Here is a 19013-nt window from a genome sequence, read left to right on the forward strand (position 1 = left end):
TTACTATTAATTTATTATCAATTGGTAGGTTGATTATTCATCAATGATCGATCTCACATTATTTTCTTGCAACTTCATCATTTTTATATAATAGGTGGATATTATAAATTATAATAATTTCCAAATTATTCTTCAATTTTTTTTACCCTTTCATTTATTTCTATATTTTTTTGTCACTTTTTTATTTTTTTAAAATACTTTTTGTCTAGTACAAAAAAAATAAAACTTTTTTTTTTATTTTATCAAAAGAATTAATGAAATAAAATCTGAAATAATAACATTTTAATATATAATATATATATATATATATATATGCTCTTTAATGTATTTTATATATATATATATATATATATATATATATATATATATATTATATAATATATTATATATATATATATATATATATATATATATATATATATATATATAATATATATATAATATATATATATTATATATATTATATATTAATATATATATATATATATATATTATATATATATATATATATATATATGCATTAAAAAAGAATTAAAAAAATTTATGCTCTTTAATGTGTTGATGATCTCAAGGAGTTACATGTACATGACAATATAAATTAAATTATTAAAAATCATTTCAAAAAATATTTTTTTAAATGACTAAGAAACATTTAAGTTTAAAAAACTTGATATAATGTAAAATTATAAAATTTAATAATATTTTGTTTATTTTTAAGAAAAATGAATAGCTTAATTTACAAAAAAAATAATCATTTTTTTAAACATATCTTATAAGATTAAAGACTATAATTACATATATTCTAAATATTTCTTCTTCTTAAATTTTAGATTTAGTGTGGAGTTGATGTTTGATGATATTTTGGATTTGTTATGTTACTTGTTTAGTTATGATAAATATTTTCTAGTGTTTGAATAAAATATCAAATGATAATGTTGTTGATTACTATAATGAAGCAAGTTTGAATGATCATGGTTCTAAATGCATGTTGTTTAAATTTGTTTGATGGTCATTGTTCTAAGTGCTATGTTACTAATACAAAATTCTCATTTAATATATAAGTTTTTTTTGTTATTGTTATTTCAAAAAAAATCATAAAGTATTATTTTGGTAAATAATATATATTTTTGAAATAACTACTATCCACCAAATTTACCATTGAACCTGTAGTATCACATATACATTTAAATGCTCGCACTATTGTTAGTTAAGACCAATAGAGTAACTTGCGGACTCTAAAGAGCTCAATTATTATTAAAAGAAAAAACAATTATTAATAAGTACAATAGGGGACATTTGGTAAATAATATCTGGTTAATTAGTAAGTAGTAAGAGAATATCATTGGAGATATCATAAAGAAAGAAAAAGAAGAAGAAAATGTGATGGAAGAAGGAAGAGGAAGAGAAGGGCTTGGGAGGAAAAGAAGAACAGTCATGGATGATCATCTCATATTCATCATCATTCTCCATTTCCTTCACCAAACTTCATTATATTCTTCATGGTAAGGTGAGTTCTTAGATAGCAATTGGGGGAAGAAATTCATGTTGGAAAAGTTAGGATTTTATGTTGTTGTTGTTATATGTTCATGACATGATGAAGTTTATGTTGTTCTTGCTCATATGTTATTATTGTGTTGATTCTATGTTGTTGTTGTATGGATTCTATGTGTTTGATGTACTTCCATATGATTTGATGATGTTGTTATTAGAGTGATGCATAATGGTGTGTTATGTGGATCAAATCATGTGCATCTTGAACTCTATGAGTTGTTGCTGTTAGAAGTGTTTGGGTATGGTTGGAATGGAAGAAAAGTTATACATGTTAGAAAAATTGAAGTTTTAGGTGAAAACATTCAACATTGGTCGACACATACGGGTTTAGGTCGACCTATAACCGTTTTTCTTCAGTATAGGTTGACACATAACTTATTTAGGTTGACCTATGGAGGTTTTTCTTCAGTATAGGTCAATACCCACACCTCAATATTGAACCATGTAACCTATGTTCTTCAGGTCGCCTCTTATAGGTCGACCTAAGATCTTTATAGTTCAACACATTGCTTTCATAGGTCAACCTATATACTTAATTCTTTGAAAAAAATGGAATTTGGCATAAGTGGGGTCAAACCTAGGACTTCCTTGTCATGGTGTATTCCTTACCACTAGGCTAAGGCTTTTATGTTGAATACTTGTGCAATGAATAATGTTAACCTAATTCTTGAATTAAGTTAGATGTAAAATAATTTGAGTTTCGTAACTCCGTTTAACGCATAGACGGATGCGTTGGAAAGCTATTTCAATGATGTATTATATGGTGAAGTAAAAACATGATTTTTTTTTGTAAATGATTGATAAGATAGCGAGGATAAACTATTATGTACATTATGAATTATATCATGATGCATGCTTTATATTGTGAATTGTTTTTGCCTGGTTGTGTAATAACATGATTAAATGCCTTTGATAATGAGTGAGAAAACCTAGGAGCATAACTAGGTGACTGAACTACAAAGATAACTTAGGTTATGAAAATGACTTAGATGGCTATGCTTGGACGTGATTGTGTCGTGGTGTGTACAATGGACAAGTAGTCACATGAATGAATGAATGAATATGATTTGTATGGAACATGTGTGGTTATATATAATGACTAGATCATGTTATGATGCCATGAGACTTAATATGATATCATGATAGTTGGTGAAAAGGATCACCTGGTGATTGATGAGAGCAATCACGAGTTTATGAGAATAAATCACGTATTTGGACGTGATTGTGTACATACCACTTCAATGGCTTAGGTAAAGCAGTAAGTGGGGATGTGGCACCAATAATTCATGCCTCAATTGGGTTTGAGTCCCAACCATGGCGGACATGTGGGAAAGGTGGACACCTAAGTGAGTTAGAATCCCATACGATGAAAGATAACCTAAGTGGGTTAGAGTCAGGTACAGGTGTCGCACCTCGGAAAATGCGATCCCTCGCGATGGACGTGAAAAAATGTTAGTTCGAACAGAGTCGCCACCGACCTTTATTCATTCTAGTGAAGGAATAGGAAAATATCAATAAAACCTTTAGAAAATAGAATAATAGTCGTCGCAACCATATTCGGGTTCGGGAGTCGATTACGCAAGGGGAAGGTATTAGCACCCCTCACGTCCATTGTACTCAACGGGAACCTTTTATTCCAATTTGCTATTTCAATGTTAGTTGAATGTTAGTTGCTTTCTTCGAGTAATTTGAAATATTGAAAAGAGATGGATGGGAACCTCAGAAGGGGGAAAGGAGAGGTTTTTTTATTAGTGTGCTCGTGAAGATACAACAATCTCCTGCCTACGTATCCTTATGATGCAATAAGGAAATCTGAGCATTTGTAGTTCGGGGAACTACGGTTGGTTGGTGTCTTTTAGCGAACAACTGTTTAGATTGCGTTCTAAAGGCTAAACGTTGACTTGTCTACTCTCGGCGGAGGCTTAAGCACTAATTTGTTGTGTGCATTAGAAAGGATTAAACAGTGTCCTTTCTGAAAAGAGTTTTGATCACACGAGGGTGACAAGTTGAGTTAATATCTTTGATGTTTTCTTGGATTGGTTTCGATCGCACGGGGGCGAGAAAGAGAATATATTTGATGGGTTGAGGCGTTTTTATTGGATGACGATTACTCGGATAGTCGAGTAAGACAACTCGTATCCTAATAGTCGGGAAAGGGAATAGAAGACTTTAGACCAGTTTCTTTTTCATCTTAGTGATTATGAAAATCGGTTTATGTATGGTTGATGTATTTTAGATAAACGACAAGTACTCGAATGGCTGAGTAAGACAACTCATATCCAAGCATTTGGGGAGAGGAATCGAAGACTCAAGACCATCTCCCTTTTCGTATAGTTTATTGTGAGAATGATTTGATTTAATTGAGTTAGAAGTTTGCAAAGAAATTACAATTGTCTAACTAACCGAGTAAGAGAACTCGTATTCAAACAACTGAGGAGAGAAGTTGAAGGCTCAAAGTCATCTCCCTTTTCATTTCATTATTATGAACATAATTTGATTAGGTTAAGTTTGGGCGAGTTAGAAATGACGATTATTTGACTAGCCGAGTAAGAGAACTCGTATTCAAATAGTCGAGGAGAGGAGTTGAAAACTCAAAACCATCCCCCTTTACATTTCCAAATGAAATGGTATTTAATTGTGATTAAGTATTTTAATTGAGTTTGGATGAAAATACTCGATGTGGGATCGAGGTTTTAAATTGGTGTTTGTTGATGAATTAAATTATAATTAGTGTATCTATCATCTACTCGATTAATTGATAACCGAATAGGCCTCATTGTAAGAAAGTCCAAGAGTAAGCTATGTGAGGTTGATGGCGATGCTAAAATCAATCGACTTACAAAGGTGTGGAAGATGGGTTCGACATTGAATCGAGAATTATGATTTTTCTTTTGAAATTGGTTGAAATGGTTTTGAAGTGATGAAATTTGAAATGATTTGTCGTGATTGTAACACACCACACATATGAAACCAATAATTTGTACACATGAATAATCAAGCGTAAAATAATAATTCATACGAATCTCTAAAAAGTGGATAATTATCTAAGTTATGTTAAGTAATAAAAGAAAATATTAATTAATTAAATAGTGAGAATTATATAATTAAATACGAGGTTTTAATAATAACAAATTTAATTGATAGATAAGACTTCACTTAAATCAAATAAAATTTGAAAAGAAAAGAAAAAGAACAAATATACTAAAGTGAACAAGAAACTGTACACAAAAGGATATGCCTTTTTTTAACACCCTAAGCCTAGTTGGGGCGCACAGTAACAGGAGAATGGTGGGACAAAAAAATGAAAGGCCCAAGCAAACAGACCCTGGTTCAGCCCAACCGGAGAACTGGTTTGAATCCAACAACATCTTCCCAAAATCTGCAGGGAGAAAATTTTACCTTGTACCCCTACAATTAGCCTCATACCCCTACAAAATTTTAAAAATTCCCATTCTACCATTAATTGATTTTAACCAATTTACCATTTCATTTTTACCATTCAGTTGAAAATTTCAGAAATTATACTTTCACACCCCTCGCACCGGAACTCCTGCAAAAAGACTTCCGGTATGTATTTTTCCTAAACCGGAAGACTTCAAGAATGACTTCCGGTACACACAAATAAATGAACCGAAACACTTCATGAAAGAGTTCCGGTTCAATCAGAAAAAATTTACAAAACCGGAACACTTCTTGAAAGAGTTCCGGTGAACAAATTTATACATACCGGAACTCTTTGGAGAAGTGTTCCGGTTTGTATTATATGTGTTCCGGAACTCTTTCATAGAGTGTTCCGGTTCGCTTTTTTTTTTTAATTTTAATTTTTTTTTTAATTTTTTTTTATTTTGCAGGAATGAAAAATCTTCCCCAAATATGTGTAGATACTACTGATGCGTTTATGACAACGGAAAGATTTGGTACACGAGAAGAGGTTATCAAACGGATTAAAGAGGTTGGAATCGATAATAAAGTAACTGTTATTATCAGTCGTTCAGATACTGAAACGGGGAAGAGAGGGAGAAGTAACAAAATAATATTTGGTTGTGATAAAGGTGGGAAACACAAGATTAGTGATAGTGGTATCCAAAGTGTGTCCAAGAAATGTGGATGCCCATTTAAAATCAGGTCGACTCCGGCGAAAGATGGATCTGGTTGGAAGATTGATGTAAAACGTGGGTTACATAATCATGGTTTACTTGATAGATTAGAAGGTCATTCGTTTATTGGTAGGTTGACCACAGATGAGAAGAAACATGTCGCTGATTTGGCAAAGAGACATGTAGCACCTAGACACATATTGCTTTCCTTGCAAGACCGATATCCTGAGAATGTCACTCGGATTACGCAAGTATACAAGCATAAGAGTGTGATACAAAAAGAGATAAGAGGTCCTAGGAGTGAGATACAACATCTGTTTAAGCTTATTGAGGATGCAGGCTATGTCTATTGGAGTAGAAAAAAGGATGACTCGGAAGTGATGAGAGAGATATTTTGGGCACATCCTGATTCAGTTAAGTTGTTGAATATTTTTCCGATTGTGTTAGTTATGGATAGCACCTACAAGACAAACAAATATAAACAACCTTTGTTTGAAATTGTTGGCATGACATCAACCGAGTTGACTTTTGCTGTTGGATTTGCGTATATGGAGTCTGAGCAAACAGAGAATTTTTGTTGGGTATTGGAGAAATTAAAAGAGTTGTTTGTGAAGAAAGACATGTGTCCACAAGTGATTTTGACAGATAGAGATCTTGCTTTGATGAAAGCAATTGAAGTTGTGTTTCCCAGCTCGATTAATTTGCTATGTAGATTTCACATTAACAAAAACGTTGGTGCCAAATGCAAACAACATGTGGTGAATGACCTGCAAAAGACGATAAACACATTATGGATGGAAGTTGTTTGGGCTAGTGATGAGGTTGAGTATGGTCAGCGGTTGCATCAACTTGAGCAAGCATGTGTTGATTATAGTGGATTTATTAATTATGTGAAAGACACATGGTTGACTCCACATAGGCATAGATTTGTTGGAGCATGGATTAATCGAGTGCTACATTTGGGTAACACAACGACTAATCGGTACGTCTTATAATTTTGTATGTGTTATTTTTATATCTGATATTATTTCTATGTATTTTTTATGTGTTATTTTCAATATTTTTAGGGTTGAATCTGCTCATTGGAAGTTAAAGCAGATGTTAGGAAACAGTATAGGTGACATGGTCAAATGTTGGGAAGCCATGAATAACAACTTGAGGTTACAACTGGGAAACATTAGAGCTTCTTTTCAAAAGAGTTTTTACGAAGTTGAGCACGCGCATGTAAGTCCCTTTTATGGTTATTTGCGTGGTTCCGTATCTCGAGCTGCTTTGAGACGTATTGCTGAAGAGTTATTGAGAGTTGATTATGTTGGAACTAATAGGCAAATATGTGGTTGTACTCTTAGAACATCTTATGGGTTACCTTGTGCTTGTGAGTTAGGAAGATACAGACTAGGTGGTATACCGATACCCATTGATGATGTTCATGTTCATTGGAGGAAACTAACTATGGAAGTTGAGTTAGAGGTAGGTGAAGATGATGGATCAGAGGTGGATATGACTTCTGTAATGGATGAGTTGTGGAGACGATTTAGGTCATTAGATGTTATTGGGAAAAGGGCATTAAATAGTATGGTATGTGAACTAGCATACCCAACAATGACTCCATTGTGTCCACCACCTGATAAAATAAAAACCAAAGGAAGAGTGAAGAAGAAAGGGAAAAAACCAGCAGAATATGATGTTTATAGGGACCCTTCGTATCACGAGTATGTTGATAAGGCATCTCAATCTTCACAAATGCAATCTCAACCATCACAGACTTCGAAGAAGATCAAATTATCAAAGAAGCAACCACAATTCATTCTTCAGTTTCCTAATCATATTAGGTCATACATTGAAGATGTAGTTAATGTTGAATCAAATGGTAATTGTGGACTTAGAGTCATTGCATCATTGCATGGATATGGTGAGGATGGTTGGCCAATGGTTCGCAGAGAGTTGGGGTTGGAAATAATAGACAAGGATAGGTCAACTTTGTATGACAAGTTATTTCCTAATCGGTTGTCAGAAGTGAGAGAATCTTTGATGATAGAATCCTTTGGTTCACAGCCACCTGAAAAATGGTTGAGTCTACCAGATATGGGTTACTTGATAGCGAATCGCTATAATGTTGTACTTGTCTGTTTAGGAAATCCGTGCATGACTTTCTTTCCGATGACAAGTTCACATTCGCCAAATGTCTCTATTTATTGCATTGGTTTTGTTAACCACAATCATTGGGTTCAGGTATGTATTTATATGCCTAAATATTTTAATTATTTCAGTTAATATTTTATGTTATATGACTTAATCTTTTAATTATTTTACTTTATCAGGTTAACATGAAAGAGGGGTTTCCATTGCCACCGGTCACATTAGATTGGAAGAAATTTCGTTCTCATATAGCAACTACTTGGATGTTAGGATTTGCAGGACGTATGCAACATTGGCAATTACTTACACCTGTATTAGCATGATTATGTACTCAAAACATAAATATGTAATCAAAACATGAATTTTATATTATTATGTCTATTATATTCAAAGCTTAATACATAAATCAATGTGAACGAGAAATATGCAAAGCTTCAAATAAACCAGAAAACTGTGGATCTTCCTCTTCGGCATTAACCTGTCTCAGATAGCGATGAATCAATGTAGATACACGAGCCCAATCAGGATCAGATGGTCCGACGTCATATATAGGAACTGGTACCTCTCTAGGAGCGTCACGATGGGGAGGGACCAACCGTGGATGGGAAACACGATAATACCACTCCAGATAACCGTCTTCTACATCAGATGGAGTGGTGGCCACGGTAGATGAACCGATCACAGCGATAACACTCTGATGGTAACTGATCCAATCAACATCAATATCCGTCGCCATCATACAATCCAGAGGTGGGGGTGGAACATACTGCCTATACCCGAACTGACGTAAACATCTATCAGGCAAGTATGGAACAACTGTTTCACCCCACTTCAAACAGCCCCCCTGTAAAGACATATCTCATCAAATACATGCCATGCTCTATGATCCTCAAATGGTCGCCATATGACGTCGACAGGTCTCAGCTCGTCCAAAATAGGTCGTAAATCATCAACCTTCAGGGCTCCCTGCCTATACGACCATCTCATCGCTCGGGGAAGACCACAGTTATCAACAGGTTTCCAATTCTCCCCTCTTTTTCCAACAGTTGGAAAGTACTCCTGAATCCAACACTGTTATAAAATACAAACATAATAAATAAAACAAATTAAGTTAACATATTTTATAAAATGAATCCAACACTTAATGAACAAAATTAAATTATATACCTGTAGAAGAGTAGGATATCCACCGAGCTATTTGCAACTGTACATGGACGCATCTCCAAGATATCTGTAGAGGGTAACTAGTGCAGCTGCTCCCCAACTATATCCTAAACATCCATCCAAGTCCGTAAATAGGAGGAGGTATCGTGCCTCTACAAGTGTAAAGATCTTATCAGCAAATATGGTGGAACCCACCAACATCAATAGATATGCTCTAGTCGCATATGCCCAGTTGGAAGCAGCTCTATGCTGTACGAATAAATCGTATAACCACTCCAACTTGTAATACGACCCCCTGCAGCTACGAACATGTGACTGTGCCTGACCCTGTGACACTCCTAGGTAGTCAACAACAAGTTCAACAGCTACCTCTTCAGTCACATCCTAAGGACTCCAGAAGATACCCCTGATGGGCAAGTGAAGTAGACATGCGAGATCATCTAAAGTAATGCTCATTTCACCAAACGACATGTGAAATGAAGATGTCTCTAGATGCCATCTTTCCACAAATGCAGAGACAAGATTTGTGTCTATCTTGTTCAGACTGGTTCTCTGCAGTGAATATAAACCGGATCTAGATACCCAACTCTCCATCTGTGGTGGAAGAGCCAATGGAACCCTAGAAGTCAACTTCAGTCCATGTCCATCAACCTTCAACTCTTTCTTTGGACCTCTTTCCTAAAAACAATTAAAACACATATTAGAAGACAAAATATAAAATATTCAACTATTATTCATTTTCAAATATAGCCCGTTTACTTACCTCACCGAACCATAAATGTCGAGCAACATGATGCTCGTACTTCACCAAAAGAGACGTATCGTACGGCCCTCCTGGATATCCAGTCGGCTCAACTGCAGATGAAGATGCACCCCGGTCTAACGTGCGGACTGGAATCCTACCATCTGCACCCCGTCTTCGAACCACTGCAAAAAAAAAGTTTAAAAAAATAATTATTTTTAAAAAAAAAAATAAAAAAAAAAATTACGTACCGGTTCCAGTTAGTAAAAAACAACATGACTTCCGAAACACTTTCTTAAAGAGTTCCGGTATACATCATCCAAACCGGAAGTCTTTAAGAAAGACTTCCGGTATACAACAATCCAAACCGGAAGACTTTCTAAAAGACTTCCAGTTTAGTGCCCCTAAAGGCAACAAACCGGAACTCTTTAGAGAAGTGTTCCGGTATACATTTCATGAACCGGAAGACTTACTCTGAGTGTTCTGGTTTACAATGCAAAAAAGCTAAAAATTTCTCTTCTCCGAAACTCTTGAACGAAAATGGTAAACAAATTTAGAAATGGAAAATATACCCTATTTATATGAGGGTATTTTGATCAAAAAATTTTAAATGTAGGGATGTGGATACAATTGTAGGGATAGAGGATAAAGTTTTCAACTGAAAGAGGGAAAGAAGGCTTTCCCTATTCCAACGGTCTAATGGTAGCGGGTTTGCCAAGGTGAATGGGTAATTAATGCAGGAGGGAGTACCGAAAAGGACTCAGACCTCTCGAGCAGTGAGGAAAGCGTTTTCATGATTGTGCTTTAAAACTACCTTTAAAAAAGAAATAAAAAACCAGCTCTGAACCTAGAAGAATGACATTCAGATGCGTCCTTTTCTCCCTCCCGACTATCACTTTCTATCTTCTCTCAATCTATCCTCTTAAAACCAAAACCATCGAAAAGAAACATTCTTAAAACCATTTCGCACGCTAAAAAACAAATAACTCGTTTTATGCTTTAAATCGATACAAGCCCTGTTCTCAGAAGACAAACTAGTTCTTCAAACAGTTTCACCACAACAATCAATCTTACAAGCAAAACATGGCATAGGGAAAACAAATGTGAAACAAGCAACGAGCAACCCACAATAATAGATATGCGATGCACAAACGGTATGAATCTTAGTCCCTCGGTGTTACAGATGCGTGCAATGAGTCAGAGTAAGAGAGTAAAGATGTAAGGATCTACCAGTTCGGACGTAAATGAAGAAAAAAAATATCGCCAGGTTAGTTGTCTTTGTGTAAATTTCGTTTCCCTTTGAATTCCTTTTCCTTCTGTTAGAATCCTGGCTATGGATGCCTTTGACGGTAATATGTGAGTAACAGGTGCTTTTAGCTTAAAGTTGTTGAGATTCGGTGTGAAAACTCAACAACCTTAGGAATGGAGCTTTAGATGTTATGTGTTAGATATTTTCTCAGAATTTTGTTTGGTCCGTTTTCTGCAGAGTAACAGTCTTGTTTCTCAAATGATTGGGAGTCTCCTCATATAGGGCGAAGATGAGTGGCCCTTCAATCATGAGCTGGCAAATTCTAGCGGATCTTTCCATTAGAGAACGGATCCTTTTTCGAATTTTGTGTGGTCCTCGAGTGAAGGCAATACGTACGAATTTGTTGGTGGAAAGATCTCTCCAGATAAGTGGTCCCTCTTGTTGAATCTTTTATCAAGTCATTACCACAGTGAAACATACGTGTTGTGGTGTCCTTCTTGTTTTCAAAACTTATCCTTTTTCATGCTTTTCACATTCCCTTCCCTTATTTTACGCAGGCCTTTTTTGTTTTGGAAGTGTCATGAAGTCGTAACATGTGTGCACATGTTTTAAGCTTGTACTCTTTTAACTGTGGATTCAACTCTTGCACATTTAGTGTTTCCGCAGGTTATGCTTAACTGATGTGATGAAGATATTTAACTCAATGGCCATTTGGGCTGCTATTGATGAATTTGATTCAACCTTATTGGCTTTGCTTTGCCTAATGGACCTTATCGTGGTTGCTTTCCATTGATGTACTTGTAATCTTGTAAATAATTGTGGTAGTGAATACATGTGCTGGAAATTCTAAGAATGACTGCGCTTGGTCCTTGGTGGAAGTTCGACTAATGTTTTAATGAGATGAACGATATTGGTGTGCTACCGGTTCTTGTACAGGTAAAGATATCCATTTGTCCCTTTAATGTTTCAATGTTGCATCTTATAATGACCTTGGACTTTGTCTTGTAGTGTCTAGGATTTTGCATCACGGTTGCAGATTGGTAGGCCTCTTGCAGTAAGTAACCTCAAGGCCATAGACATCCCTGTTTCATACTTATATGTTGCTTTTAAGTTTATGACAGTGTGCATTTTGCAACAGGTACCGTTGACTTTACCAAAGTAGCCTATGTCGTGACAATTCCGACACGGAGGTGATAACTTCACAGCATTATTCTTCAATGTGTTGGTTCGTATTTGCCCTTTCTATTTATATTTTGATCCTCTTCTTTTGCATAGGGGTTTACAAGCCTGTACCCTGTATATCCATGGCTCCTTGAAACATGATGTCTCACCTGCCACTTATTATGGGCAAAGCTTGGTGTAAGTTTACTTATGCTTATGACACCAAATTGTGGTACCTTTACATTTATGCACCCATTGCTTTGGATTTTGACTTGTAGCTCCTTTTGACACATTTGTGAAAGGTAGGCCTTGGCTATGCGCATAATGTCTGTACTTGATGACAGTAACATTTGGTTGTCATTTGGATGTTGCTTGGTGTCGTGGCTTTTTGTGTTGTCATGTTGTAATTTGATGGCTATTGGTTTGCAGGACATGGTATTTATGATGACTTGGCATGAAGGTAATAACTATCATCTTGCAGACCCGATAGTAAAGTTCCATGATAAAAGATGTGACTGTAGGTTGTAGTATCATGTTGTGATATAATGGTAATTTGTTAAAAACCAATAATTAACACAAATTGGATGTAATGTTGGATGGCATACATCATCTTCACTATATCTAACTTCTGCAAACTTTGTTAGGGACTGTATGATCAAATCTTCATGGCTTATTGTCACCTCTTTGGGTTTTTTTCCAATAATTCCTGAGATACGGTATATTGTGGCAGTTCCCTCACCCAAGAGCAATTAAACTCTAAAGGCTTCACCATGTGCTTCTTTAGTATCCCTGTAGTCATCTTTCTTGCAGGGTATGTATTCATGGGGAAACAAAGGCAATCCGTCATGACTAGCACGCTGTAATTCGTCTCTTGAATCATCAACAAAGAATAAAGTGGATGAAACGCTAGTTGATTCACCGTTAAAAGTAACATGTTTCATGGTTTGAATATTTGTGACAGAAACACCAGGTGGAGGATATTGTAAATAACCAATAGATATTGCCTCAGCAGTTAAAAGATATGGTGCAACATGAGGGTGAAAAATCCAAAGCTCGTAGAGATCACCTAGTTTCCAACACAAAAAGTTGAGTAGGATGCTTCACTTTTCTTGTCATAGTGCCATATGTTCAGCTTGTGGTCTGATGTGACGGTAATAATTTCCCTTTTGGCATGAAGAGCAAATGGAAGCAAATTGGGCGATAAAAATAGTGAGATGTTATGCACTATGATACGTTGGCATCCCTAAATCGAACTTCTTGATCCAAGCTCCCACTAGCAAGTATAGGTAGATGTAATGGATGGAGCCTAACCACCCAAGACGTCCTCATATGGCCCATTAACACCCATTAAGCGACGTCCAGTTTCACAATCGATTATCTTTACCGTGTGGTCACCGTGCACAGATGCAAGAATTTTTGTCTGGACTAAACATTGTTGCAATGGTAGACCTTGAATGACCATAACTCGCAAAACCACTTTAATAAATAATGTAACTTAAATCCTTTCATGCTTTTTTAATGTGCAAGACAAATTTATGGAAACTTTGGCTATGAAAGAAATGAGGGATGAATGCATGAATGGAGAGATGAGCTAATGATGAATGTATGCTTGTTATTAAAAGAAAGGCAAACAAATACTCCATAATCTTGTATTCTAGACTATTAATCTATTTCTTAATAAAGCTAAAGTGTTTAGATGACATGACGCAGTAGGGTGCGAAAATTTGGGGTATGATAGTTGCCCCTATCTAATTGTTTTAAAACTAGTAAAATGATTTGCTATAAAGTTGATACTCTTGAGGTAGAAGTCAATTAAATATGAAAAGACCCCAAATTTGACTGAAGAGAAAGCAATTGTAAGAATGAATTTCGAGAGCATCAGGATATTGGAGATAGGATATCAAATCAATGTCAACCCCGAGTGAACACTTAAACCTTGCAAAAATCGTCATTGATATAAGGACAAAGGTGATATTATAATTGAAACAAGTTTCTGGCACAAAGAGGATGATAATGGGATGAGGAATTTCCACCTCCAAAAGGATGATAGTAATTCATCACGATTTCCGGATCGTTGTCACCAAAAGGGTGATGGATAAACCAAGCTTCAAAGGTAGCCATCACCAAAAGGATGATGGTAAGATTAATAACCAAACTTGCTGTTACCAAAAGGATGAAAATTCGATACAACAAAATTCAAAGATTTCCATCACCAAAAGGATGATGGTTATCATGATAAAGCTTTCCATTACCGAGAGTATAATATCAAGGCTACCACAAAAAGGATGATAGTTAACTCATCAACTTCAAAGATCTCTGTCACCAAAAGGATGAAGGTAAGATCCAACAACAAAACTTGTTATCACTAAAAGGATGAAAGTTGCACCAAAACTTGTTACCACCAAAAGGGTGAAAATAAGTCAACAACTCAAATGATCACCATCACCAACAGGATGAAGGTAAAATCAAACCACAAAACTTGTTACCACCAAAAGGATGATAATAAGTCATAACTTTAATGATCACTGTCACCAAAAGGGTGAAGGTAAGATTAATAACAAAACTTGTTATTACCAAAAGGATGATAATAAGTCAAAACTAACTCAATGATCACCGTCACCAAAAGGATGAAGGTAAGATCAGAATAAAACTTGTTACCACCAAAAGGATGATAATAAGTCGACAGTCACCATCACCAAAAGGATGAAGGTACTATCAAACAACAGAACTCGTTATCACCAAAAGGATGATAATAAGTCACAACAACTCAAACGATCACCATCACCAAAAGGATGAAGGTAAGATCAAAACGCAACTCGTTACCACCACAAGGATGATAATAAGTCTATAACTTTAAATATCACTGACACCAAAAGGATGACAGTAAGATCAAACAAACAAAACTTGTTATCACCAAAAGGATGATAATAAGTCATAACATTCTGATGACCACCATCACCAAAAGGATGAAGATAAGATCAAACAACAAAACTTGTTACCACCAAAAGGGTGATAATGAGTCAACAAACACCACCACCAAAAGGATGAAGGTGAGCTCAAACAACAAAACTTGTTACCACAAAGAGGGTGATAATAAGTCAACGATCACCAACACCAAAAGGATGAAGGTAAGATTTAACAAAAAACTTGTTACCACCAAAAGGATGATAATAAGTCACAACAACTCACGTAATCACCATCACCAAAAGGATGAAGGTAAAATCAAACCACAAAACTTGTTACCACCAAAAGGATGATAATAAGTCATAACTTCAATGATCACCGTCACCAAAAGGATGAGGGTAAGATTAACAACAAAATTTGTTATCACCAAAAGGATGATAATAAGCACACAACTCAAACAATCACCATCACCAAAAGGATGAAGGTAAGATCAAAGCGCAACTCGTTACCTCCAAAAGGATGATAATAAGTCACAATAACTTCAAATATCACTGACACCAAAAGGATGACAATAGGATTGAACTTTCCAAATGTCGCAATCACTGTAAGGATGATAGCTTAAACAAAACTCCATAATCTCTATCATCAAAAGGATGTTGTTTAGATCGAACTAGATGCCATCACCAAAAGGATAATGATTAGACATAATAACAAAGATCACCATCAACAAAAGGATGATGGTTTGACCCAAAATGACAAGGATCCCTATCACCACAAGGATCGCCGACACCAAAAGGATGATGGTAAGCTGTAATAATTGCAGAGATCGCCATTCAGTAAAAGGGTGAAGGTTGGGACAAAACTTCAAGGATCGCTGACACCAAAAGGATGACGGTAAGATCACAAATGTCAAGGATTTACCATTATTAGAAGGAATAACGATTATTGTAAACAAGACGGTGGTCATCATTCATCAAGGGACTTTCACCAAAAGGATGATATTAGGAAAAACCTATTAGAAAATCATACTACCAACAAAGGTTCAAATAGGATAGACCTGTTGGATGGTATTGGAACATCGCTGGGTAAGACTCGCTTGAGGATATCAATAACAAAAGGTTGCAGAACAGAACCTGAAAGATATAATTTCCATCAACAAAAGGTTAAAAGAAACAACTCATCGGGGAACTCTCAATGAGAAACAAGGTAGGGGTTTAAAGAAACATTGTTTGACTTAGCTGAGGATAACATCTTATCAACAAAAGGTTAAAGGATGTAACTCAATGGGGAACACCCAACAATACAAGGTAGGAACTCACTTAGAGAAAATAATAATGACTCAACTAAGGGTTGGCCTGGCCCTTGATTCGTGATATATGCATAAATGTCATGTATGTGTTATGTATGAGGTGACGCATGCAGTGCATGTGATGCATGTTTGAATGCGGAGGATGATTGGTTTGTTTGGGATTGGCCCCCCTTTTCAAAGGAGATGTCTTTTCTGGACACCAATGTTGGTTGTATTTGTTTTTATGAGAATGCCAGCAAGGTGGGCTTCATTTTCTGATAATTGCCAATATGGATTAGACTATTGGTTGGTGAAAGGATTTGACTTCCCGAAACTCGGCAGTTGATGATGCGATGATCAGACAACGGGTGTGAATACTCTTGGTACCCCAAGTTTGATCTCTTGCTGATACGTTGTGTCTTTGCCCCTAAGGCAATTTCGACTTCTTCTTCTGAGATGTTTGGCCTGCCTGTAACTAAGCATAGCGACGTGATCAACACATGATGATTATGCCTTTGACGTGCCCTAAGGATCTTGTCCACATATGATGTTGTACTAGTGTAACACCCCAAAATTTGCCCTCCTTATTCACGCATTCATTTTTAGGTCATTTAACATTAGATACATTGCATTTCATCATGTCAATCGGGATTAGCTCCAAAAAGCTTGAACATCATCCAAGACACTTTGTGGGTTCTGTTTGGGTGATCAATCAACACAAGAGAATGACGTGAGTTACTTCCAACATGACCAAATGAGGTATATTCATCAGTCAAAGCGCTAATCTGGAAGAAGTAAAAGTCTATTCCTGAGCTGTCATACTCTCTAGGCGAGCCAATCTGACCTGCCATGCTCGCTAGGCGAGCAAATCCTTCGCTAAGCGAAGACCACGCGTTAAAAATATAACAACAGAATTTTGGGCCTAGGTTGCATCCAGTTCAAGCCCACAAAGCCACGAAATTCAGTCTATAAACACCAAGGCTTCACTTGAGAAAAGGGGGAGGCAGAATTCCATCATTCAGGAATTCGGAGGCAGAATTCCATCATTCAGGAATTCGGAGGCAGAATTCCATCATTCAGGAATTCATCAGAAGATCAGAGAGAGACTACCTGACAGAGAACTCAGAGCAACCTCCAAACCCTGAAGGGAACTCAATTGCACAGAATCACCTCTGCCTCACATAAACCCTAAAAATTGTTTTGTAAACCTCACGGGTGCAACTCAATTTCAATCAAGCTCTCCAATCAGGTTTGCCCTATTCCCATTATTTTACGCCTTCAATTTGAATGTTCTAAATGTGTGATGTATTATGTTTGAATTTGGAAGTGTCGATATAGTTAGGTTTCGCATATGCATGAATGGGTGAAACCTATGCCTTGAATGCTTAATCGTTTAATTTCTGAAGTGTATGCCACAGGGTTTGAGGTTTCTGAAACCATACTGTTATCCATGAAAAATCCAAAACCCGCAGGCGCTCGCTAGCACCTTCGCTAGGCGAGCACGCAGCGACGCTTCGCCAAGCCTTCGCTAGGCGAGACAGTAGCGATCGCGATAGTAGCATTTGCTTTTTTCTGTTTTGCTCTAATCTGACTTACGTTTGTCATAGCATGTTTTCTCCTAATCCTTATCGTGTAGTCGTTCCTCCGATAATATCCGAAATATGGGATTATGACTATGGGAACCTTTTGTAGAACATGTTTGGCAGGTTTAAACCTTAGTACACTCCCTTTGGGTGGTTCTTAACCTAAAGTCCATGCTCGTGACTTGCAACAAACCCTTGATTCATGGTTGATCCGTTTAGGTATCCTTAATATCAATGAAACTTGGGTGTTGATAAGGTGTAAACCATAATCCACCAAAAATGGATGGTTGATATTAAGGATAACATAATCCATCCCATGACCTTTGTTTGGTGTGCTTTGCTTGATCCTCTTAATTTCTCTCCAGGCAGTGCAACCTGACATATGTTCAAGCGGATCCAGCAATTCTGATTGACATGTCATTGCATTGCATAACATCATCTGCATATTTGCATCCAACATCTCATGCTTATTCATTTGCAGGGTATTCCCTTTTTAAGAGGGGGCCTTAAAATCGAATAAGCAGTGCACCGCATACCATACATACTAACCCTTGTTTATTTTGCAGGTGTCACCGCAGTGTCTAATGTTTGTTCCCTGTTGCAGGCAGTTATTGGTCCTAAGCGAGTTCACAGGTACCCGACAAAGGAAAACCGTCCACGACTAGCAATGGACCAGATACAGAAAGAACTGGCTGATATGCGTGAAAGGATGGATCAGTTCATGACATTGATGACTGGTATGGCAGAAGGCCAGGCGAAGCTGAAGGAATTGGTTGAGCAACCGAGGCCCGACCCAGAGGTGGAAATACCAAGTGCTGAGGGGAACCCTGGTAACCCTAGGAACCCTAGTAACCCTGGGAACACTGATAACCCTGTGAACACTGGAAATGCGGGTAACGCAAATGTTGATGGAAACCCGGGTAATGTTGGTAACACGGGAAATGTTGGGAATGGTATTGGCGGAAGGTACAATGTGAATCAAGGGATTCGAATTAACGGGCGCCCTGTTATTGAAGATTGTGAGTATGATCAATTTTCTTTGCACGACGAGGCCCTCGAGACCGCTCGCCGTATGGATGAGCTTGCTGAGAAGCTCAAATCTTTGGAGTCTCAAAATTCCTTAGGTTTTGATGTC

The 19013-nt window shown here is 36.6% G+C and overlaps 1 protein-coding gene and 1 long non-coding RNA gene across 7 annotated transcripts in view; one reads left to right on the plus strand and one right to left on the minus strand.

The window, feature by feature from the left end:
* Positions 1-8132: 8132 nt before the first annotated feature.
* The window catches only part of LOC127093299 (protein MAIN-LIKE 2-like), a 98564-nt gene continuing 87683 nt past the window's right edge, over positions 8133-19013 (minus strand). Inside the window, exons 1-4 of one of the 2 annotated variants that reach the window (XR_007792514.1) lie at positions 10924-11190; positions 9715-9878; positions 8955-9629; positions 8133-8858 (exon numbers count right to left, since the gene is read on the minus strand). Coding sequence is in view for 1 of the 2 variants with exons in the window: in XM_051032209.1 (XP_050888166.1) it covers positions 9336-9629; positions 9715-9878 (458 nt within the window). In the remaining variant the exon portion in view is untranslated. Of the gene's footprint in view, positions 8859-8954; positions 9630-9714; positions 9879-10923; positions 11191-19013 lie in introns of those variants that run through there. The other variant, XM_051032209.1, reaches the window with a different exon arrangement.
* Positions 10480-13748, plus strand: LOC127093301 (uncharacterized). Of its 5 annotated transcripts, none has more exons than XR_007792519.1 (7): positions 10480-10960; positions 11180-11878; positions 11951-11996; positions 12081-12132; positions 12218-12301; positions 12410-12563; positions 12748-13748. It is a non-coding gene; the product is annotated as an uncharacterized LOC127093301 (long non-coding RNA). The 5 variants fall into 5 exon arrangements; XR_007792516.1 differs by having other exon boundaries at positions 12533-12651; XR_007792518.1 differs by having other exon boundaries at positions 12533-12563.

Source organism: Lathyrus oleraceus, chromosome 6 (genome assembly GCF_024323335.1).
Source record: "Lathyrus oleraceus cultivar Zhongwan6 chromosome 6, CAAS_Psat_ZW6_1.0, whole genome shotgun sequence".
Taxonomy (NCBI): domain Eukaryota; kingdom Viridiplantae; phylum Streptophyta; class Magnoliopsida; order Fabales; family Fabaceae; genus Lathyrus; species Lathyrus oleraceus.